This window comes from Coregonus lavaretus (genome assembly GCF_964263955.1).
Source record: "Coregonus lavaretus genome assembly, chromosome: 18".
In the NCBI taxonomy this organism is placed as follows: Eukaryota; Metazoa; Chordata; class Actinopteri; order Salmoniformes; family Salmonidae; genus Coregonus; species Coregonus lavaretus.
Genome location: NC_140005.1, coordinates 16,623,429 through 16,648,639, shown reverse-complemented (window position 1 = coordinate 16,648,639; position 25,211 = coordinate 16,623,429). Strand labels below are relative to the sequence as shown.

Here is a 25,211-nt window from a genome sequence, read left to right as displayed (position 1 = left end):
GGCGGATGGTCTCCTGAGGGATCTCCTCCCAGACCTGGACTAAAGCATCCGCCAACTCCTGGACAGTCTGTGGTGCAACGTGGCGTTGGTGGATGGAGCGAGACATGATGTCCCAGATGTGCTCAATTGGATTCAGGTCTGGGGAACGGGCAGGCCAGTCCATAGCATCAATGCCTTCCTCTTGCAGGAACTGCTGACACACTCCAGCCACATGAGGTCTAGCATTGTCTTGCATTAGGAGGAACCCAGGGCCAACCGCACCAGCATATGGTCTCACAAGGGGTCTGAGGATCTCATCTCGGTACCTAATGGCAGTCAGGCTACCTCTGGCGAGCACATGGAGGGCTGTGCGGCCCCCCCAAAGAAATGCCACCCCACACCATGACTGACCCACCGCCAAACCGGTCATGCTGGAGGATGTTGCAGGCAGCAGAACGTTCTCCACGGCGTCTCCAGACTCTGTCACGTCTGTCACGTGCTCAGTGTGAACCTGCTTTCATTTGTGAAGAGCACAGGGCGCCAGTGGCGAATTTGCCAATCTTGGTGTTCTCTGGCAAATGCCAAACGTCCTGCACGGTGTTGGACTGTAAGCACAACCCCCACCTGTGGACGTCGGGCCCTCATACCACCCTCATGGAGTCTGTTTCTGACCGTTTGAGCAGACACATGCACATTTGTGGCCTGCTGGAGGTCATTTTGCAGAGCTCTGGCAGTGCTCCTCCTGCTCCTCCTTGCACAAAGGCGGAGGTAGCAGTCCTGCTGCTGGGTTGTTGCCCTCCTACGGCCTCCTCCACGTCTCCTGATGTACTGGCCTGTCTCCTGGTAGCGCCTCCATGCTCTGGACACTACGCTGACAGACAGCAAACCTTCTTGCCACAGCTCGCATTGATGTGCCATCCTGGAAGAGCTGCACTACCTGAGCCACTTGTGTGGGTTTTAGACTCCGTCTCATGCTACCACTAGAGTGAAAGCACCGCCAGCATTCAAAAGTGACCAAAACATCAGCCAGGAAGCATATGAACTGAAAAGTGGTCTGTGGTCACCACCTGCAAAACCAGTCCTTTATTGGGGGTGTCTTGCTAATTGCCTATAATTTCCACCTGTTGTCTATTTCAATTGCACAACAGCATGTGAAATGTATTGTCAATCAGTGTTGCTTCTTAAGTGGACAGTTTGATTTCACAGAAGTGTGATTGACTTGGAGTTACATTGTGTTGTTTAAGTGTTCCCTTTATTTTTTTGAGCAGTGTACTTTCCTGCAACCCGCCTCACTCAATGTGGAACGGATTCTATTATTTACTTACCTTTTATCTAGAATCTCCAGTTGATGCCAGCTAACTAGCTACTTGCTATTAGCCACCGTTAGCGGTTTTCACCCAGAACATCTGATTTTCTGCCGGAATAACTGAATCACTGGACATTAACACCGGATCGCAACTAGCTAGCCGCAACCGAATTGGATGTTGCTGTTTGGCTAATCACCACTGCCCCTGAAGCAAGCACCAGTTAGCCTGGAGCCAGGCCCATATCCCGGCTATCTACCTCTGTCTACCGGACTGGAGTAGCCAGCTAACTAGCTACTTGCCAGTAGCCACCGCTAGCGGTTTCTCACCATTGTCCGTGGCCTGCACTACCTACCAGTCAGCTCTAGCCTGGACTATTATCCGCCAGTCTGCACTGTCTGCACAGCGCGTTATCGACCCAGAACATACCGTTTTTTTCTGCCGGAATCACTGATTCACTGGACCTTTAACACCGGATCATCGTAGCTAGATAGCTGCAATCAAATGGACGTTGTTGTTGGCTAATCAGCCTCGAGCTAGCCGCGAGCCAGGCCCTTCTCCCGGCTATCTACCTCTCTGTCAACCAGACGGGACCTCCTAGTGTTGACATGGAGCCCCGCCGATCCAACACGACTGGTCTGCCGACAAAATCGTCTGATGTGATTACAACAGGTTTCCCGTTACGACGTCGACCACGAAGATCCATCTGCTAGCCCCGGCCCGCTAGCACACGCTAGCCGTGGCCTCTTGCTCGCTAGTGCTGTAGCAGCCCCCGAACTACCTCCGAACTCTCCTATTGCTGTTCACCGGACCTTATGATAACTCAGCTATACAGCCGATGCCTGCTGGACTGTTCCTTTATATGGTACCGCATCCTGTTTATGTTTAGCCTCAGCCCAAACTTTGTCGCCATTACCAGCTGTTGTCTTAGCTCTCGAATAACACCTGTGATTGCTTTATGCCTCTCTCCCATTTCAATATGCCTTGCTTATTGCTGTTTCAGTTATTTCTTATTGTACTATTTAACTGTAGATCCCCCAGCCCAACTCAACCTGCCATAGATAGCTCATTTGTCCCACCCCCCATACACGTGGAGACCGACTCAATCGGTGCCTCCAGTGATGCTATCTCTTTCATCGTTACCCAACGCTTAGGTTTACCTCCACTGTACTGATATCCTTCCATATCCTTTTCTGTACATAATGCCCTGAATCTTTTCTACAACGCCCGGAAACCTGACCCTTTTTTTCTCTGTACCCAACGCACTAGAAGACCAGTACTTAAAGCCTTTAGCCGTATCCTTATTCTACTCCTCCTCTGTTCCTCTGGTGATGTAGAGGTTAACCCAGGCCCTGTAGCCCCCAGTATCACTCCTACTCCCCAGGCGTTATCATTTGTTGACTTCTGTAACCGTAAAAGCATTGGTTTCTTGCACGTTAACATCCGAAGCCTACTCCCTAAGTTTGAGTTATTCACTGCGTTAGCACACTCCGCCAACCCTGATGTCCTAGCAGTGTCTGAATCCTGGCTTAGGAAGGCCACCAAAATTTCAGAAATGTCCATCCCCAACTACAACATTTTCCGTCTCGATAGAACTGCCAAAGGGGGTGGGGTTGCAATCTACTGTAGAGATAGCTTGCAGAGCGCCATCGTACTATCCAGGTCTGTGCCCAAACAGTTTGAGCTTCTACTTCTAAAAATCCACCTTTCCAGAAATACGTCTCTCACTGTTGCCGCTTGCTACAGACCCCCCTCAGCCCCGAGCTGTGCCCTGGACACCATATGTGAGCTGATTGCCCCCCATCTATCCTCAGAATTCGTACTGCTTGGTGACCTAAACGGGGATATGCTTAACACCCAGGCCGTCCTACAATCTAAACTAGATGCCCTCAATCTCACACAAATTATCAACGAACCTACCAGGTACAACCCTAAATCTGTAAACATGGGCACCCTCATAGATATCATCCTGACAAATGTACCCTCTAAATACACCTCCGCTGTCTTCAACCAGGATCTCAACAGATATAGCCCCTGGTTCTCCTCAGACTTGACTGCCCTTGACCAGCACAAAAACATCCTGTGGCGTACTGCATCAGCATCGAACAGCCCCCGCGATATGCAACTTTTCAGGGAAGTCAGGAACCAATATACACAATCAGTTAGGAAAGCAAAGGCTAGCTTTGTCAACACCCAAATTCAGATAGCTGATGTTCTGAAAGAGCTGAAAAATCTGGACCCCTACAAATCAGCTGGGCTAGACAATCAGGACTCTTTCTTTCTAAAATTAACCGCCGGAATTGTCGCAACCCCTATTTCTAGCCTGTTCAACCTCTCTTTCGTAACATCTGAGATCCCCAGAGATTGGAAAGCTGCCGCGGTCATTCCCCTCTTCAAAGGGGGTGACACTCTAGATCCAAACTGTTACAGACCTATATTCATCCTGCCCTGCCTTTCGAAAGTATTTGAAAGCCAAGTTAACAAACAGATCACCGACCATTTCGAATCCCACCGTACCTTCTCCGCTATGCAATCCGGTTTCCGAGCTGGTCATGGGTGCACCTCAGCCACGCTCAAGGTCCTAAATGATATTATAACCGCGATCGATAAAAGACAGTACTGCGCAGACCAGGCCAAGGCTTTTGACTCTGTCAACCACCGCATTCTTATTGGCAGACTAAATAGTCTTGGTTTCTCTAATGACTGCCTCACCTGTTTCACCAACTACTTCTCAGGTAGAGTTCAATGTGTCAAATCGGAGGGCCTGTTGTCTGGACCTCTGGCAGTCTCTATGGGGGTGCCACAGGGTTCAATTCTCGGGCCGACTCTATTCTCTGTGTATATATATATATGATGTTGCTCTTGCTGCTGGTGAAGCTCGGATCCACCTCTATGCGGACGACACCATTTTGTATACATCTGGCCCTTCATTGGACACTGTGTTAACAAACCTCCAAACGAGCTTCAACGCCATACAACATTCCTTCCGTAGCCTCCAACTGCTCTTAAACACTAGTAAAACTAAATGCATGCTCTTCAACTGAACACTGCTTGCACCCGCCCACCCGACTAGAATCACTACTCTCGGCGGGTCTGACCTAAAGTATGTGGACAACTACAAATACCTAGGTGTCTGGTTAGACTGTAAACTCTCCTTCCAGACTCACATTAAGCATCTCCAATCAAAAGTTAGATCTAGAATCGGCTTCCTATTTCGCAACAAAGCCTCCTTCACTCATGCTGCCAAACATGCCCTCGTAAAACTGACTATCCTACCGATCCTTGACTTCGGCGATGTCATTTACAAAATAGCCTCCAACACTCTACTCAGCAAATTGGATGTAGTCTATCACAGTGCCATCCGTTTTGTCTCCAAAGCCCCATATACTACCCACCATTGTGACCTGTACCCTCTTGTTGGCTGGCCCTCACTACATATTAGTCGCCAAACCCACTGGCTCCAGGCCATCTATAAATCACTGCTAGGCAAGTCTCCGTCTTACCTTAGCTCACTGGTCACCATAGCAACACCCACCCGTAGTCTGCGCTCCAGCAGGTATATCTCACTGGTCATCCCCAAAGCCAACACCTCCTTTGGCCGCCATCCCTTCCAGTTCTCTGCTGCCAATGACTGGAACGAACTGCAAAAATCTCTGAAGCTGGAGACTCATCTCCTTCACTAACTTTAAGCGTTAGTTGTCAGAGCAGCTTACCGATCACTACACCTGAACACAGCCATTCTGAAATTAGCCCACCCAACTACCTCATCCCCATATTGTTATTTATTTTGCTAATTTGCACCCCAGTATCTCTATTTGCACATCATCTTTTGCACATATATCATTCCAGTGTTACTACGAAATTGTAATTATTTTGCACTATGGCCTATTTATTGCCTTACCTCCATAACTTACTACATTCGCACACACTGTATATATATTTTCTGTTTGTATTTTTGACTTTATGTTTTGTTTACCCCATATGTAACTCTGTGTTGTTGTTTTTATCGCACTGCTTTGCTTTATCTTGGCCAGGTCGCAGTTGTAAATGAGAACTTGTTCTCAACTGGCTTACCTGGTTAAATAAAGGTGAAATAAAAATAAGTGTGTATGTGGTCTGTTCTATGTTTGTGTAGAATTGTTTTTTTGCAGAGAGCGTTATGTTGTGTAAGGAAGGTCTGTATTCATTCATTGATAATACAGCAGAACAGTTTCCTCATGTTACTAGTGACACATATTCCGCTATAGTTATTAGGGTCTAATTTGTCTTTTTTTTTTGTCACCTCTAGGGCTGTGGCAGTCATGAAATTTTGTCAGCCGGTGATTGTCATGCAAATAACTGTCTCGCGTGAATTAACATAAACACATTTAGCATCTCCTGGCTTCCACACATAGCCTACAAGCCGTTGATGCAGACCTTCGGAACATCTACATTTAAAAAAGTCTAATAAATCCATTTAATATAGTCTACATCACATTATTTATTTTAGACAGGTCTAAAGAAACATGATATGAAGAAAATGTAGCCTATTTCAGAAGAACAGAATAGCATACTCTGAGTTGTTCTTATCTTAGGCCCTATGGCTGTGCGCTACACTAGTTCATTTAGCAGCTACTTAAGTTTTGTTTTTGGACAATCATTTCCTCCTCCAGTTTAAATGGATGTCATATTCTATTTGTGTCTCCCCGTCTCGTAGGCCTATTTTATGGAGAACGTTGTTTTTATTGATCTGTTTGTCAGTGTCAGCAGAGTAGGCTACCCTGTCATTTGTCATATTAAAATGTCTCCAGTCATATGAAGTGCAGTAGAATTGCATGAAATGTGTTTATAAAAGGCCACATTTTTTCCATGCAAAGAAAGAATAAACGTATCTGATATAGCCTAGTTCTACTCTATGCTATACACTCTCAGCCATGCATTTAACTCTTTTTTTGTGAACAGTGATTGAGTTATATTATTAGCCTAAATTATGACTATTCAATCTACTCATCACATTGCGAATAGTAGGTTTATCTTACATAAGTCTGCAAATGCCATGATGCATGGAATGCTTTATTATCAAGGTGCATTTTATGGTGAAGATTAGCTTCCCCAAACTTGAAACTCACACTCTGCCTATGTATGCCAGGTAGGCTACTATGGTTGTAAAGGGGATTCGTGCTTCATTTTAAGAATTGAGCAATAAATATAGCAGCAGGAGAAAGCTGGGATCCTCTTAAATAGTGGCCAGTCAAAACTCTGTTTTCACACGCGATTGCTCAATGACTGGGCTTATAATAACACGTTTCACTAGGCTCTGTAGGCTATGTGCTCTGACTGTGTTACAGGAGTCCTAGGCCTATAGGCTATGTTTAGTTGTGATACAAACCTTATCTAAACATATAGGCCTATGGGCCAGGCTATATGATGTGTGCGACTATGATTTGAAAAAGTCACAAAAAAAGGCATGCACTGTTTCAAAAAATTAAATACACAAATGTTTATTTTCCCCCCAAAAAAAGACAGATACAAACATTGACATTCATTTTAGTGTTGAATGGAATGGCAAATTTAGAGGATAAAACAAAACTTAACTCGCATAGTCTTGCCTTAGACTGCACACGCTGGGCATCATTCACAAATGATAATACATCAATCTCATGTGATAATATTGTCACCCGTCAGACTATTCTCAATTTAATCTTTACATATATTAAATAATACATGTGTGAAGTTAGTTTTGATTTAGAATGGAGCATTATCATGCACCTGTCGGAACAGGGGCAGAAAAAAACAAACAAAAAACATCCTTATACATATAAATAGCGAATGGAGGACGCTTTTCCTGCGGTTCATTTTCATGCCAGCCAGGTAGGCTATACTCCTGTTGTAAAGAGAAACAATGTGCCTAATATTAGGAAAGTTGAGAAATAAATATATTAGACCTAGCCTATAGAAAGCTGATGGAATACTCCTCTCTTTAATAGAGGCCATCAAACTCTGCTTTCTCACGCAATTGCATAGCCTATAGAAATATTGTGCAACATGAGCTCATGGGGTCTCATGAAGTGTTTGATTTGATTTTGGATTGCATTTGCATTGATGTCAGAGTGATTAGAGGGACAATAGAGTGCTGAGTACCAGGTCATTATCGCTGGTAGTTAGCAAGTTTGGTAGGCTACTAATGACCATCAGCGGCATCAGAGCGCAGTTTTGGAGAAGCCTAGTTACTGTGACCGTTCACGTGGAATTTGACTGCGGTGTGGCGGTAATACAGTCAGCGTAACAGCCCTAGTCACGTCTCTATGTCTCTGTGTGTGTCTCTCTCGCTCTCTCAATTCAATTTCAATCAAATTTAAGAGGCTTTATTTGCATGGGAAACACATGTTTACGTTGCCAAAGCAAGTGAAATAGATAATAAACAAAAGTGAAATAAACAATATAAAATTAACAGTAAACATTTCACTCACAAAAGTTCCAAAGGAATAGAGACATTTCAAATGTCATATTATGGTGACAGTGGGGAGAACAAGTATTTGATACACTGCCGATTTTGCAGGTTTTCATACTTACAATGCATGTAGAGGTCTGTAATTTTTATCATAGGTACACTTCAACTGTGAGAGACAGAATCTAAAACCTGTATAAAAGACACCTGTCCACACACTCAATCAAACAGACTCCAACCTCTCCACAATGGCCAAGACCAGAGAGCTGTGTAAGGACATCAGGGATAAAATTGTAGACCTGCACAAGGCTGGGATGGGCTACAGGACAATAGGCAAGCAGCTTGGTGAGAAGGCAACAACTGTTGGCGCAATTATTAGAAAATGGAAGAAGTTCAAGATGTCGGTCAATCACCCTCGGTCTGGGGCTCCATGCAAGATCTCACCTCGTGGGGCATCAATGATCATGAGGAAGGTGAGGGATCAGCCCAGAACTACACAGCAGGACCTGGTCAATGACATGAAGAGAGCTGGGACCACAGTCTCAAAGAAAAGCATTAGTAACACACTACGCCGTCATGGATTAAAATCCTGCAGCGCACGCAAGGTCCCCCCGCTCAAGCCAGCGCATGTCCAGGCCCGTCTGAAGTTTGCCAATGACCATCTGAATGATCCAGAGGAGGAATGGGAGAAGGTAATGTGGTCTGATGAGACAAAAATATAGCTTTTTGGTCTAAACTCATGTTTGGAGGAAGAAGAAGGATGAGTACAACCCCAAGAACACCATCCCAACCGTGAAGCATGGAGGTGGAAACATCATTCTTTGGGGATGCTTTTCTGCAAAGGGGACTGGACGACTGCACCGTATTGAGGGAAGGATGGATGGGGCCATGTATCGCGAGATCTTGGCCAACAACCTCCTTCCCTCAGTAAGAGCATTGAAGATGGGTCGTGGCTGGGTCTTCCAGCATGACAACGACCCGAAACACACAGCCAGGGCAACTAAGGAGTGGCTCCGTAAGAAGCATCTCAAGGTCCTGGAGTGGCCTAGCCAGTCTCCAGACCTGAACCCAATAGAAAATCTTTGGAGGGAGCTGAAAGTCCGTATTGCCCAGCGACAGCCCCGAAACCTGAAGGATCTGGAGAAGGTCTGTATGGAGGAGTGGGCCAAAATCCCTGCTGCAGTGTGTGCAAACCTGGTCAAGACCTACAGGAAACGTATGATCTCTGTAATTGCAAACAAAGGTTTCTGTACCAAATATTAAGTTCTGCTTTTCTGATGTATCAAATACTTATGTCATGCAATACAATGCAAATGAATTACTTAAAAATCATACAATGTGATTTTCTGGATTTTTGTTTTAGATTCCGTCTCTCACAGTTGAAGTGTACCTATGATAAAAAATTACAGACCTCTACATGCTTTGTAAGTAGGAAAACCTGCAAAATCGGCAGTGTATCAAATACTTGTTCTCCCCAGTGTATATAGCGTAAATACTTTGATGGTTATGGGATGTCCCTCAGGCTATGGCAATCATATCTGTAATAAATCGCAGTAATATTTGCGATTTCTCCCTCACCCAGAATAATTCCCAGCTTTATGTCATTAGGAAATGCACAGAAGTTGGGAATGTTATAACTGTACAGTGTTATAATGATGTGCAAATAGTACAAAAGGGAAAAGAAATAAACATAAATATGGGTTGTATGGGTTCACGCAATAGATATGGGAGTTTATCAAAATTGAATTTGTTTTCGAATACTTTGTGGGTCTGTGTAATCTGAGGGAAATATGTGTCTCTAATATGGTCATACATTTGGCAGGAGGTTAGGAAGTGCAACTCAGTTTCCTCCTCATTTTGTGGGCAGTGTGCACACAGCCTGTCTTCTCTTGAGAGCCAGGTCTGCCTACGGCGGCCTCTCTCAATAGCAAGGCTATGCTCACTGCGTCTGCACATAGTCAAAGCTTTCCTTAATTTTGGGTCAGTCACAGTGGTCAGGTATTTTGCCAGTGTGTACTCTCTGTTTAGGGTCAAATAGCATTCTAGTTTGCTCAGTTTTTTTGTTAATTCTTTCCAATGTGTCAAGTAATTATCTTTTTGTTTTGTCATGATTTGGTTGGGTCTAATTGTGTTGCTGTCCTGGGGCTCTGTGGGGTCTGTTTGTGAACAGAGACCCAGGACCAGCTTGCTTAGGGGACCCTTCTCCAGGTTCATCTCTCTGTAGGTGACGGCTTTGTTATGGAAGGTTTGGGAATCGTTTCCCTTTAGGTGGTTATAGAATTTAATGTCTCTTTCTGAATATTGATAATTAGCGGGTATCTGCCTAATTCTGCTCTGCATGCATTATTTGGTGTTTTACGTCGTACACAGGATATTTTAGCAGAATTCTGTTTTTTTTTTCAATTTGTTTTTTGTCCCATTTTGTGAATTCTTCGTTGGTGAGTGGGACCACAGACCTCACAACCATAAAGGGCAATGGGTTCTATAACTGATTCAAGTATTTTCAGCCAGATCCTAATTGGTATGTTGAATTTTATGTTCCTTTTGATGGCGTAGAAGGCCCTTCTTGCCTTGTCTCTCAGATCGTTCACAGCTTTGTGGAAGTTACCTGTGGCGCTGATGTTTAGGCCGAGGTTTGTATCGTTTTTTATGTGCTCTAGGGCAACAGTGTCTAGATGGAATTTGTATTTGTGGTCCTGGCAACTGGACCTTTTTTGGAACACCATTATTTTTGTCTTACTGAGATTTACTGTCAGGGCCCAGGTCTGACAGAATGTATTTCCTTCTTAATGCGTTTGAGCCAATCAGTTGTGTTGTGACAAGGTAGGGGTGTGGCAAGAACAGCTCAAATAAGCAAAGAGAAACGACAGTCCATCATTACTTTAAGACATAAAGGTCAGTCAATACGGAACATTTCAAGAACTTTGAAAGTTTCTCCAAGTGCAGTCGCAAAAACCATCAAGCGCTATGATGAAACTGGCTCTCATGAGGACCGCCACAGGAATGGAAGACCCAGAGTTACCTCTGCTGCAGAAGATGGGTTCATTAGAGTTACTAGCCTCAGAAATTGCAGCCCAAATAAATGCTTCACAGAGTTCAAGTAACAGACACATCTCAACATCAACTGTTCAGAGGGGACTGTGTGAATCAGGCCTTCATGGTCGAATTGCTGCAAAGAAACCACTACTAATGGACACCAATAATAAGAAGAGACCTGCTTGGGCCAAGAAACACGAGCAATGGACAATAGACCGGTGGAAATGTGTCCTTTGGTCTGGAGTCCAAATTTGAGATATTTGGTTCCAACCGCTGTGTCTTTGTGAGACGCAGTGTGGGTGAACGGATGTGTATTTCCCACCGTAAAGCATGGATTAGGAGGTGTTATGGTGTGGGGGTGCATTGCTGGTGACACTGTCTGTGATTTATTTAGAATTCAAGGCACACTTAACCAGCATGGCTACCACAGCATTCTGCAGCGATACGCCATCCCATCTGGTTTGGGCTTAGTGGGACTATCATTTGTTTTTCAACAGGACAATGACCCAACACACCTCCAGACTGTGTAAGGTCTATTTTACCAAGAAGGAGAGTGATGGAGTGCTGCATTAGATGACCTGGCCTCCACAATCCCCTGACCTCAACCCAATTGAGATGGTTTGGGATGAGTTGGACTGCAGAGTGAAGGAAAAGCAGCCAACAAGTGCTCAGCATATGTGGGAACTCCTTCTGTTGGAAAAGCATTCCAGGTGAAGCTGGTTGAGAGTGCCAAGCGTGTGCAAAGCTGTCATCAAGGCAAAGGGTGGCCATTTGAAGAATCTCCAATTTGTTTAACACTTTTTTGTTTACTACATGATTCCTTATGTGTTATTTCATAGTTTTGATGTCTTCACTATTATTATACAATGTAAAAATAAAGAAAAACCCTTGAATGAGTAGGTGTCCAAACTTTTGACTGGTAGTGTATGTTGAAGAGGGTGGGGATCAAACTGCATCCCTGTATCACCCCACGGCCCTGTGGAAAGAAATGTGTTTTTTGCCAATTTTCACCGCACACTTGAGGTCCTTGCTGCAGGGGTGAGGGGCAGAAGGTGCATAAGACTTGGTTGGTGTGCGGACCCCAGACCTTACAACCATAAAGGGCAATGGGTTCTATAACTGATTCATGTATTTTTAGCCAGATCCTAATTGGTATGTCAAATATTATGTTCCTTTTGATGGCATAGAAGGTCCTTCTTGCCTTGTCTCTCAGATCGTTCACAGCTTTGTGGAAGTTACCTGTGCCGCTGATGTTTAGGCCGAGGTATGTCTAGTTTTTTGTGTGCTCTAGGGCAACGGTGTCTAGATGGAATTTGTATTTGTGGTCCTGGCAACTGGACCTTTTTTGGAACACCATTATTTTTGTCTTACTGAGATTTACTCTCAGTGCCCAGGTCTGACAGAATCTGTGCAGAAGATCTAGGTGCTGCTGTAGGCCCTCCTTGGTTGGTGACAGAAGCACCAGTTCATCAGCAAACAATAGACATTTGGCTCCCAGCTTCCCCTGATCTGATACAGATTGGGACAGCTGGAACACAAGCCCTCCTCCCTCCATCCCTCTCTCTTTTCCTACCATCCTCTCTTTTCCTACCATCCTCTCTCTTTTCCTACCATCCTCTCTTTTCCTACCATCCTCTCTCTTTTCCTACCATCCTCTCTCTTTTCCTACCATCCTCTCTCGTGTCCTACCATCCTCTCTCGTGTCCTACCATCCTCTCTCGTTTCCTACCATCCTCTCTCGTTTCCTACCATCCTCTCTTGTTTCCTTCCACCCTCTCTCATTTCCTACCATCCTCTCTCGTTTCCTACCTCCTTCCATCCCTTTCTATCGTTTCCTCTCCTTCCCTGAGCTCTTCAATATACAGTTGAAGTCGGAAGTTTACATACACTTAGGTTGGAGTCATTTAAACTCATTTTTCAACCACTCCACAAATATCTTGTTAACAAACTATAGTTTTGGCAAGTCGGTTAGGACATCTACCTTGTGCATGACACAAGTAATTTTTCCAACAATTGTTTACAGACAGATTATTTCACTTATAATTCACTGTATCACAATTCCAGTGGGTCAGAAGTTTATATACAATAAGTTGACTGTGCCTTTAAACAGCCAGGAAAATTCCAGAAAATGATGTCATGACTTTAGAAGCTTCTGATAGGCTAATTGACGTCATTTGAGTCAATTGGAGGAGTACCTGTGGATGAATTTCTAGGTCTACCTTCAAACTCAGTGCCTCTTTGTTTGACATCATGGGAAAATCTAAGGAAATCAGCCAAGACCTCAGATTTGTTTTTGTAGACCTCCACAAGTCTGGTTCATCCTTGGGAGCAATTTCCAAATGCCTGAAGGTACCAAGTTCATCTATACAAACAATAGTACGCAAATATAAACACCATGGGACCACGCAGACGTCATACCGCTCAGGAAGGAGACGCGTTCTGTCTCCTAGAGATGAACGTACTTTGGTGCGAAAAGTGCAAATCAATCCCAGAACAACAGCAAAGGACCTTGTGAAGATGCTGGAGGAAACGGGTACAAAAGTATCTATATCCACAGTAAAACAAGTCATATATCGACATAACCTGAAAGGCCGCTCAGCAAGGAAGAAGCCACTTCTCCAAAACCGCCATAAAAAAGCCAGACTACAGTTTACAACTGCACATGGGGACAAAGATCGTACTTTTTGGAGAAATGTCCTCTGGTCTGATGAAACAAAAATAGAACTGTTTGGCCATAATTACCATCGTTATGTTTGGAGGAAAAAGGGGGTGGCTTGCAAGCTGAAGAACACCATCCCAACCGTGAAGCATGGGGGTGGCAGCATCATGCTTTGGGGGTGCTTTGCTGCAGGAGGGACTGGTGCACTTCACAAAATAGATGGCATCATGAGGAAGGAAAATTATGTGGATATATTGAAGCAACATCTCAAGACATCAGTCAGGAAGTTAAAGCTTGGTCGCAAATGGGTCTTCCAAATGGACATTGACCCCAAGCATACTTCCAAAGTTGTGGCAAAATGGCTTAAGGACAACAAAGTCAAGGTATTGGAGTGGACATCACAAAGCCCTGACCTCAATCCTATAGAAAATTTGTGGGCAGAACTGAAAAAGCGTGTGCGAGCAAGGAGGCCTACAAACCTGACTCAGTTACACCAGCTCTGTCAGGAGGAATGGGCCAAAATTCACCTAAGTTATTGTGGGAAGCTTGTGGAAGGCTACCCGAATGTTTGACCCAAGTTAAACAATTTAAAGGGAATGCTACTAAATACTAATTGAGTGTATGTAAACTTCTGACCCACTGGGAATGTGATGAAAGAAATAAAAGCTGAAATAAATAATTCTCTCTACTATTATTCTGACATTTCACATTCTTAAAATAAAGTGGTGATCCTAACTGACCTAAGACAGGGAATTTTTACTAGGACTAAATGTCAGGAATTGTGAAAAACTGAGTTTAAATGTATTTGGCTAAGGTGTATGTAAACTTCCGACTTCAACTTTATGTTGAAGAGGGTGGGGCTTAAACTGCATCCCTGTGTCACCCCACGGCCCTGTGGAAATAAATGTGTGAGTTTTTTGCCAATTTTAACCGCACATTTGTTGTTGGTGTACATGGATTTTATAATGTTGTAGGTTTTTCCCTTAACACCACTTTCCATCAATTAGTATAGCAGACCCTCATGCTAAATTGAGTCAAAAGCTTTTTTGAAATCAACAAAGCATGAGAAGACGTTGCCTTTGTTTTGGTTTGTGTAGTTGTCAATTAGGGTGTGCAGGGTGAATACGTGGTCTGTCGTAAAAAGCCTGTTTGACATTTGCTCAGTACATTGTTTTCACTGTGGAAATGAACTAGTCTGCTGTTAATAATAATGCAGAGGATTTTCCCAAGGTTACTGTTGAAGCATATCCCACGGTAGTTATTGGGGTCAAATTTGTCTCCACTTTTGCATTTGATCATGTATATTTTTGGTGGTTAGAGTCTATGGATTCTTCAATTCTCTCTCTCTCTCTCTGTGTGCCTCTCTCTCTCTCTGTGCCACTCTCTCTCTGTGTGGCAGGTAGCCTAGCGGTTAGGAGCATTGGACCAGTAACCGAAAGGTCGCTGGTTCGAAGAATCTGTTGTGCCCTTGAGCGAAGGCAGTTAACCCTGTGCTTCTTTCTCCCTGTGCCCCTGTGCCGCTCTCTCTGGACATCTGAGGGTTCACCGCTCCTCTCTCACCACGCCTCCCTCCTTCAGCACAGAAACTACAACAATGACTTCACAACTGTTGCTCCCGTCCATCCACCCTGTCTCTTATCCCTCTCTTTCTACCCCCCGCCCCCCCTCATTCTAGCCTCCCTGTCTCACTCTCTTCATTGTGCCTGTCCATTTGGTTGGTGGGTGGGTGGGCTGATCACGAGGATTTAATAGCTCTCAGATCTGCTCTGGGATCAGTTCCAGGTGGACAGTGCTGCAGATTTCCTGGAATGAGCTATTTGGTTTTGGCTCCAAACACTCAAGAGGCTGGGGTTGAATATGTTTACATGCCAAATGAAGGTTGTGTGTCAAATTTGCAATGCATAATAAATGGTGGAGGCTGGGGAGAAGGTAGATACCATCTGTGTGTGTGTATGTGTCTGTGTGTGTACTTGTCAGGTGGCTTTGTGTGTGTATATATGGGAGGTATAAGCAGTATGTATTTTCTCTAGGTGTGTGTGTAGTGTGCCTGAGTGAGTGTATCCACAGGCCTTGTAAGTAGAGGGACTGAGCCGGTCTCTTAATGAGTATCAGAGTGTATGGGAACTGGTTGTTCAACACACCCCAGTGAATGTGTAAAGCTGCAGAAGAGCCACGTCAGAGTGAGGATGTATCCCCAAGTACGCGTTAGGGAGTCTGGGTGTGGATGTAAACTGAGGCGTGGGGACAGATGAATGGTTCTTTCTCTCTATCTCTCTCTCTCTCTCTTTCTCACACGCACAAACACACACACACAAACTGAGATATACACACATCTGGAATAAGCTCAACACTCCCGGAGAGACTGTGCATGTATCAGTGTATGAGAGTCAGCATCTGTGCCTGTGGTGGGTCACTATGTCAGTACCTCAGGGATAGCTAGAGAGAGAGCAAGAGAGAGAGAGTCTGATGGAAAATCAACAGTGTTATCTCACTCCTGTCTAGTTGAGGAGTGTCCCATCCTGTTTCCCTTCTAAGACGTACCCTAGTTGGACACACTGACAGTTAGTTAGCTGTACAGACAGAATTCAGAACATAGGCTACAAAATAATGTGGTGGTTTAGACAATAATGGTTTCCCATGTTGTCCTTTTCTCCCATCTGGCGTTATGAGTTGCATCATGTGTACTAATAAAAAGTAGTTTGTCTCTGCTGCCATAACAAGGTAGTTTAAACTCTGTGAGGCTGTGTGTTTGTGGCTTTGAATCAAAGAATGTAAGAACGGGTTGTTCAGTGTTTGTGTGGTTTTACATGCTGTAAAGTTTGCGTTAGAGAGAGGGGTGAACTTCACTTTATGGCTGTGTTCGAAGGGAAAAGACAAAGAAGGGGGAGGTGTGTGTAATAGAGAGGGGGCGGAAGAGAATATGTTCTGTGTGTGTGTGTCTCCAGTGACTGCATAATTGGCCCCAGCTGTGGTCTTAAGTCGCTGGTCAGATGAGGAAATGAGTTGGCTCCAGTTTCTCCGCCTCTTCTCTTCCTCCTCCACATCTCTATCCATTCTTCATTTAATTACCAACCGACCCAACTCCTCCACACTCCCACGTTTCTCCGTGGGTCACATTGCAATGCTCACAAACCCCTTCTGCTCCGAGTCCATCTGTACATGTTACCTGAATGCTTTGTAACTAGATAGTCCACTATTTCCATCGTTATAGTGATGGCTGTTCTCAAAATCTTTTCTCAATATGAGAGCTTGGGACTATAAGGTTCTATCTGCAAAAAGATGATTCTGAGATAATTAGCTTTAAATTTCCAAGTCCTCATTTGGAATGGTTTCAGCAATTTTTTCATTGTATTATTTTGAACTTAACAACATGAATTGGGGTATTTTGAGTACTATATAGTTAGAGAACATTGAACAGAACAAGGCTACAGTATGTCAATGACTCAATTTGGACAACAATTAAGATATTTCCAAACTTGAATAGTCAGTATTGTTTACCTTTTGGCTCGGCAACTCTGTTTGAGAACCTTTGTTTTATCTCTGCCCCTTATCCACAGGGCAATGGGTGTGCATGTCCAGAGCTATGGCATGCTCTCAGGGTCTATCTCAATAGTCTAAAGTGGTGTTCTCACCTGGTCTCCTCTCCTGCATTTGCACTAATCTGAGAACACAGGAGATGTGAAGAAAACATGGTTGATGTTTATTGGAACTTTACCTTGGTGCAATTCTATCAGTGCAGATGAGGTTAGGGGAGGAGCCCACTTTAGAATATTGAGATGCACAGTCTGGGTTTGATTAGAGGACTTGGTATTGGTATCTTGGTATCCACCCTTCTCATGAGGTAATAGCCTGATGCGGGGATAATTCAAGATGGCGTCGATAGACATGGTCGCCCTGTTCCTAGCTCCTAGCCAACTATAAGCATTTCACTACACCCGCGATAACATCTGCTAAATATGTGTACGCGACCAATAAAATGTGATTTGATTCTCCCTGTTTATTGGGATGAGTCTTGTCCTGGAGGCAGAACTGAGCGATTCCCGCTAGATGGGCCAGCTGCAAAGTCAAAGGGTTGCCTCTCATTCCATCCAACTGATGAGTCAGATTATGAAGGCCAAATGGATATTTGATCATTAAATAGCTCATAGTCTCTAGAGGCGCAGTGCTGTGTATAATGTGATGCTGGTAGACAAATTAATATAGAAGTGATGTCATATGAGATCAAAGATAAAAGGCTTGCACTCTGGGTGTGAATATAGAAATACACTTTAAGACCGAATTAAGCAACTCCAGGCCTTGAGCTGCAGACTATACATATGTTTGTTCCAGCCCAGCACTAACACTGCTGATTCAACCTTTGGATTGTTCTTCATAGTAGCTAACTGTTAGTGTCTTCCTTCCTGCAGACGGAGCGAGTGGAGTGGCAGCAGTTCCAGTCTGACCTGCAGGTGGCGGTAGCAGTGGCCGACCGGTTGAGGGCCGAGGCCGAGGAGGAGCTGAACACGCTCAGAGCTGCTCAGATGGATACAGAGCGGGAGCTGGTGGCTGCCCAGCAGAGACAGAAAGAGACTGATGGGCAGCTGGTCAGCCTGAGAGGAGAGCTGAGGGAGAGCAGGCAGAGACTGGTCCACCTCACCCAGAACCAGGGACCAGGACAGGCCCAGGCTCAAGCCAAGACCCAGGGCATGGATATGGCTACTGGGGAGACCAGCACTCCTGAGCCCCAGGAGGGGACACACCGGGGAAGGGAGAGGGGGATCAGCAGGTTGGGCCGAGGAGTAGGAAGAGGAGATGACGAGATGGAGAAGAGGAAACAGGAAGAAAGGAATAAGAATGTAGGTGTGGAAGAGGCTCGAACTGACACTAAGGGCGTGGCCAACAGGTACTTGAGGAACGTGACCAATGAGGAGAGGAGTGGAGAGGAAGGGTGTAGCATGAGGGAGACGTGGAGGATAGTCACACAGGAGAGGGCAAGGTGAGTACCACGATGACTTCCTGTTTGTGTTATTTCAACTATACATGAACTTACACTCAGCCTCCTGCTTAAATCAATGTATTGAAGGTTAATGTCCATGATTTATTTATTTATTTATTTATTCAAACAAAATGCAGTCCAGACCGATTTTGGACTGCTGTAAATTAAGGGTTGTAGGGTTGAGCGGTCGTTGGAATGGAAGAGAGATTAACAGGCAGGGCACTTGAGGACATGGATTTGTAGAAACATGTTAAAACTGTGATTTACTACTATGGTTTCAGTTAGATTATTAAAACATAATTGTGATTTTCAGTATTGATAATTTAAAAAAACATGAACTGAGAAATAAAGTGTATCAACAACAGTTGGCTTTGCTCTCATGTCTAACCCCTGATAAGTTGAACAACAAATGGTTATTCTCTGCTCAGTGTGGCTGTGTGAGTTGAGTTCATCCAATAATAGCAAAGCACATTTCTTGATTTCACAGAAGCCTTTCCAGACTAACCGCATCTTCAGACTCCCCTGCTGTAATGAATGGAACATCCCAGTCCAATACTGCCATAATAACTGGATCTACAAACAAAGTGAGCAATTAAAAGTTGGGGTCTAACTGCTTGTCTGTGTGTCATACCTCTGGAAATATTTAACGCGATTACTATTCCAACAGGTGGCGTCATTGCTTTAGTCAATGTGTTTACTGATCTACTGGAATTGGAAAGGAATGTATGGTATGTAATTGCGTATGAATCAATATACTGTATCGTGTCTCCTTTCAGAACCAAAGCCAAACCAGAGGAAGAAAAGGGCTGGAAAGGCAAGATAGCTGGTCCAGCACTCACACAGGTGTGGTTCTGTGTGTGTGTTCCCCTATCACCCACGTGTCCGTCCACTCACCATTCCATGTTCTTATGTCTAGTAACGGAAGTTAGGTAAATGACCTTCTATTGGCATATCTGTGTGTTCCAGGGAAACAGGAGGGGGCATTGAACCAGTACAACTCCACCCTGACAGAACTGCCCCCTAACAAGACCTCTAAGACCAGGTCTCAGGATGGCTTCAATCTGCTGCTACGCCGCCATGGAGGCTCCAAGAGGAACTCTCTTCTGCGCTGGTGTCAGAGCCGCACTCAGGGCTACAAGGTACTGTAACGTGTGTGTTTGTTAGTGTTAGGGTTGGGTGATTATTATGATAGCATCGTCTATCGACGATGATTGGTGACGACATCGTGATGTGACCCAAAACTGAGTCTCGTAGGGATTCACACAAGTGACATTCTGAGTAATTTGCCTTGTCCTATTTGCTATAGTTTATTTCAATAGATATGTTCTATAGGCCTACACAAGAGAGGGATGTAGGTCAGACAGAGCAGCGCAAAATGTCCAGTCAGAAAATATAGTTTCTTTCTCTCTGTCAGATGCATGGGCATCAGTCTATAGTAGCCTAAACCTGTTTAAAAAAAAAAAAAAACGTAGCCTATATCCCCTTCTCTCTCCATTCGATAGGATGAATATGACAGAAGGCTACGCTTCATCGGTTTATGCATGGCTTTCTCCCGATCAAACAATGAACGAAACGGCGTTCCATCTCAAAGTTATTTGAATAGCCTAAAAATGTAAGGTAGCCAGTAGTGCTGAGCGATTAGTGCCTTTTGAGGTCCGTTTGGTTTCAGTTTGATTATTAAAAAATAATCACGATTTCGGTTTCAATTATTATTATTTTTACATTAAATGCACACTGCATTATGTGGGTTGAGTGCTGTAACACAGAATAAAACTATTAATAAAAGTCCCATAATGGTAGTGACTGCCCATGACTGCTGATCACTTATTAACCATTAGTTGTTCACATTACTTTACTTTAGTAAAATATTTAGTTGTGGATATTACATTTGTTTTACATTTGTTTTATTTTATGACTTTATTTCATTCCAAGTCATCATCTCATCTCTATAGAGCTGCTATCTATGCTTTCTGACAAAATCACTATTTTGTAGTTCTTCAAAGTAAATAAGGCATACTTTTATGACTGCTGAATACCAACTATCAAACACTTAGATCATGTATTTTCAGGTAGAGATACATCACGAAGAAACTGCTCTCTATGTATCCCATCTTGATCGCACAGACCTGACAATGGATTATGGTCATTGTAGTTAATTATCAAGTTTTCTGCGCTAAACTATGTAGAACATTGGCCTGTTGGAAACTACAACTCCTTACTACTTCGCACAGTTTGGGCATATGATCTGATTTATCTGTAGAGAAACTGCAGCAAAATGTGCGCATTGAGCTCACAGAAAAAAATTATTATGAAATGGAATTCAAATAATCAAACCGACGTCGGTCAATTAGTTGTTTAAAAAACAAAAAATAACCAACATTTTGGTTAATTGCTCAGCACTAGTAGCCAGAGGACTAATAATGAGAAAAAACAAACAATATCAATAACCTATAGAAAAATCGAATGACAAGTTTTTAAGCTTATTAAGACAGAAATTATCCATGCGGGCCGGGAAAATCCCTCTATGCGAGGTTGAAAACTAAATGGCCAATGACCTATCCTTTTACTAGGCCTATCATAAAAGCTTTAAGAAAATGTACAGTTATGAACAGTAGCTTATTTCCCAAATATTCTAGCCTACGAAGGTGTTGTGGCTTTCAGAAATAGCAAGAATGAAAGTCCATAGCCTAAGTCTAGGTATACTGTAGGCTATTCTCAACCACAGCTTTATGAGAGATAGAACAAGCAATATTATTCATTTTTCTATTTTATGATGCAAATAAAACAGTTCTGAAGACTGTAGACTGCTTCTATCCAGCACTTGATGTAGTCCTATAACCTAGCGCTCACTACTGTAAGACAGGCCGTTCCTCATCACACGGTCACTGCTTCACCATGTGCGTGCCACACACACACACACACACACACACACACACACACACACACACACACACACACACACACACACACACACACAAACCTCTTCTGCTCCTCCACCAGAAAGGAATAATAGAAAATATTTGCCATTGTCTGCACTTTGCCTCTGCCCAGGCTTTCAACAACATTATCTTTCGTCATGATTCGTCCAGTTTCATTCGATTTCGCGCTATAGCCCAACAGTCGTTTTAGCAGATTTGTATTATTTATTTATTTTAATAGGGGCGATAGCATCGCACATCACAATGTTTAATGGGTACATAATCACGATAGGACAAAGGTTGACATCGCCCATCCCTAGTGTGTGTGTTTGTGTGTGTGTGTTGAACAGGGTCATCGACTCTCTGATGTAAAGAGAATGTTGTCCAGATGTAATCAGTCAACACTCATTATGGTGGTGTCTTTACCCTTTCTCTGCCCCCGCTCACCTTCTCTATTGACAGAATATTGACATCACTAACTTCAGCAGTAGCTGGGCGGATGGTCTGGCCTTCTGTGCTGTGTACCACAGCTACCTCCCCTCACACATCCCCTACTGCACCCTAAGCCCTGACAAAAAGGTGGGTAATACTAGGGCTGTGGCGGTTATCACATTTTTTCAGCCGTTGATTGTCATGCAAATCTGCCCGTCTCACGGTAATTTACCGTTAATTAACATAAACACGTTTACCATCTCCTGGCTTCCACACATAGCCTACAAGCCACTGATGCAGACCTTTGGAACATGTACATTTTTAAAAAGTCTAATAAATCAATTTAATATCGCCTACACCATCACAATAAATCCATTATTTATTTTAGACAGGTCTAAAGAAACATGATATGAAGAAAATGTTGCATATTTCAGATGAACAGAATAGCATTTTCTGAGTTGTCCTTATGTTAGGTCCTGATCCATATGGCTGTGGGCTACACTAGTTCATTTAGCAGACAAGATTTGCTTAGAATTCTGTGGCATTATCTTATAGTATGAAGAATACAATTGAACATAAATAGAAAGGATATTTTCCAGATGAAGTGTGCACATGCGGCTATTCGCATGAAGGCATGAGCTCTGCTCTGTTTCTTGCTCAGGCTGCACACACTTCATCAGTTGCTCATTCACAATTTGACAAGCACTTGATAATATTCTCACCCATCAGACTATTCTTAATTTAATCTTGTCTTTACGTATAGCCTACTAATATACACTGAGTATACAAAACATAAATAACACCTGCTCTTTCGATGACATAGACTGACCAGGTGAATCCATGTAAAAGCTATGATCCCTTATTGATGTCACTTCAATCAGTGTCGATGAAGGGAAGACGACAGGCTAAAGAAGGATTGTGTATGTGTGAAGAAGTTAATTGACAGCATGCCAGGGCAGATTGCAGAGGTCTTGAAAAAGAAGGGTCAACACTGCAAATATTGACTCTTTGCATAAACTTAATGTAATTGTCAATAAAAGCCTTTGACACTTATGGAATGCTTGTAATTATACTTCAGTATACCATAGTAGCATCTGACAAAAATATCTAAAAACACTGAAGCAGCAAACTTTGTGAAGACCAATACTTGTGTCATTCTCAAAACTTTTGACCACGACTGTACATGATGCGTGCGACTGATTTGAAAATGTCACAAAAAGGCATGTGCTGTTTCTTGCCTGCACACACTGGGCATCATTCACAAGTGATAATACATAATTCACAAGTGATAATATTGTCACCATCACACTATTCTCAATTTATTATTTTCTTTAGTTTTGAAATTAGTTTTGATTTAGAATGGACCATTATCATGCACCTGTCGAGCAGGGGAAAAAATACATGTCATCCTTATGTACTTAAATAGCTGTTAATTTTCATGCCAGCCAGGTCGGCTACTCCTGTTGTAAAGCGAAGCAATGTGCTATTGTGCTGTGTATTAGGAAAGTTGAGAAATAAATATAGTAGGCCTAGCCTATAGAAAGCTGATGGGATACTGCTCTTTTTAATGGAGGCCATCAAAACTCTCTTTTCTCACGCAATTGCATAACCTATAGAAATATTGCGCCACATGAACTCATGGGCTCTCATGGAGAAGCCTAGTTACTGTGACAACGGTCACGTGGAATTTGATTGCGGTCATGACTCGTGACCGCCAGTGTGGTGGTAATACGGTCACCGAAACAGCCCTATGTAACACACACATGCATTGCACACTCACCCAGTGATTTGCCTGTCAGACATGGTGCTGCTTCTTTTATCCATAGAGCGAGAACCTCAGCCTGGCATTTAAGACGGGAGAGAATGTTGGAATCACAACATCACTGGTGAGTCTCAGTTAATCAGATGTTGTGTTATTTAAAGACTGTCTAGTTTGTTGTATGCTTGTATGAAAACTCAACAGTGAATGAGATGCTGCAGTATTGAAGTCATCTGTGTTTTACAGACCATGGAGGAGATGCTGAGGGCCGGAGGACCAGACTGGCAAAGGGTTCTGGGATACGTGGAGTGCATGTACCGTCACTTTGAGATGTAACGCCAAGGACTGTGTGTTTGAGGGAAGCCTCGGCGGGAGGTACAGTTCACTGCTACTGGTGGAAGGATGGGGAATGTGAGGGTCACTCCTCTACTAGCTGAGATGGCCATTGATTGCCATGTAGAGAATTGTAGGCTTTGTTGGCACAACAGAGCCCCCTTCCGGTTAGGAGTGCAGGTGCAGGTTGTGTTGCTGTAAACGTCTCTACACTGGGACCCCATCAGACAGTTACTTGTGTCACCTATCTTATCATACCAAACCATTGCTTGACTCTTAAACTTTTTCTCAGCAGTGCCATCTAAAGCTGCTAATCTGTGTCCAGTGCCTTTAGTACCACAGTCTTCCATTATAAACATGTTCATGTTTTCTATCCGTTTTAGCACTCTGTAAATATGCACTTTTATAAGCACTTTGATGATTGTAATTTAAAGAAGGAAGGAGGAAAAAGGAGTGTATGGATGCAGTCTCCCTGTCTAGCAATCCATTGATTCTTATATGTAACTAAAATGTGAATACTGACTATGTTGCCAAAGATGCAGAATAAATAAAATGGTCAATATAAAGCTAACAATGTCTGTTCGTTCTATACAGTGCTGTCTAGAAGGGAGACTGAAGTGCTTTATTAATGACTTGACTTGTGAAATCAGAGGGGAGGCCTTGGTTAGTATGGGCTTTGTCTCCATCTAGTGGTGTCTTCAAAGTTGACAAGTTATAGCCATTGTAGTTATTAGTACTGTGATAAAAACAAACAAATGAAAGGTTTTTCCGAAGATGATTACAGAAGAACCATAATCACACAGTGACACAGACACACACACACACACACACACACACACACACACACACACACCGACAGAGACACACACACACACACCCCGACAGACACACACGCACACACAATGACCGATTAAGAAAATATCACACCCAGGTGCTGCCCTCTTGTCACCTGTATTAATCTGTCCCCAAGTGGTAATGGAAAGATCACGTCCATTTATTACATACTTGAATTAGTTATGAAAACTTTAGACCACTGAATCATATTACTCTATATAGCTCTTGGCTTGGAAGTTGTTTTGCTCCAAACAAACTTTTGTTCCAAGTGGGTGATACTGAAAAAGGTGGATTTAATTCATGTGTGGAATAGGATCTTCTTAGCTGTGGACAGAAACATTCAGCTACTGAATATAGTCCCTCTGGGCAGAGATGTAGTGTCAGTCCCCACATGATCATCTTCAGCCCCTACAACATGGCACAGGGATGAACCTGAACTGGGATGAACCTGATATGGCTATCGGTGTGTGTGGCTGGGTAAGGGCCGGGCTGTGGCCCCTTGGGCTTGGCACTATGGGTGTGGTTTGTACAGGTATGGTACGGGTCAGTGGAGTT

General features: G+C 43.5%; 1 protein-coding gene across 1 annotated transcript in view; it reads left to right on the top strand.

The window, feature by feature from the left end:
- The window catches only part of LOC311145334 (uncharacterized protein), a 37,148-nt gene extending 12,757 nt beyond the window's left edge, over positions 1-24,391 (top strand). The window contains exons 5-11 of the mRNA XM_084181564.1: positions 17,812-18,380; positions 18,868-18,964; positions 19,157-19,223; positions 19,347-19,519; positions 21,761-21,877; positions 23,557-23,616; positions 23,736-24,391. Coding sequence (XP_084037690.1) covers positions 17,812-18,380; positions 18,868-18,964; positions 19,157-19,223; positions 19,347-19,519; positions 21,761-21,877; positions 23,557-23,616; positions 23,736-23,825 — 1,173 coding nt within the window. The 3' untranslated portion in view covers positions 23,826-24,391. The remainder of the gene's footprint in view (positions 1-17,811; positions 18,381-18,867; positions 18,965-19,156; positions 19,224-19,346; positions 19,520-21,760; positions 21,878-23,556; positions 23,617-23,735) is intronic.
- The last annotated feature ends 820 nt before the right edge of the window (positions 24,392-25,211 follow it).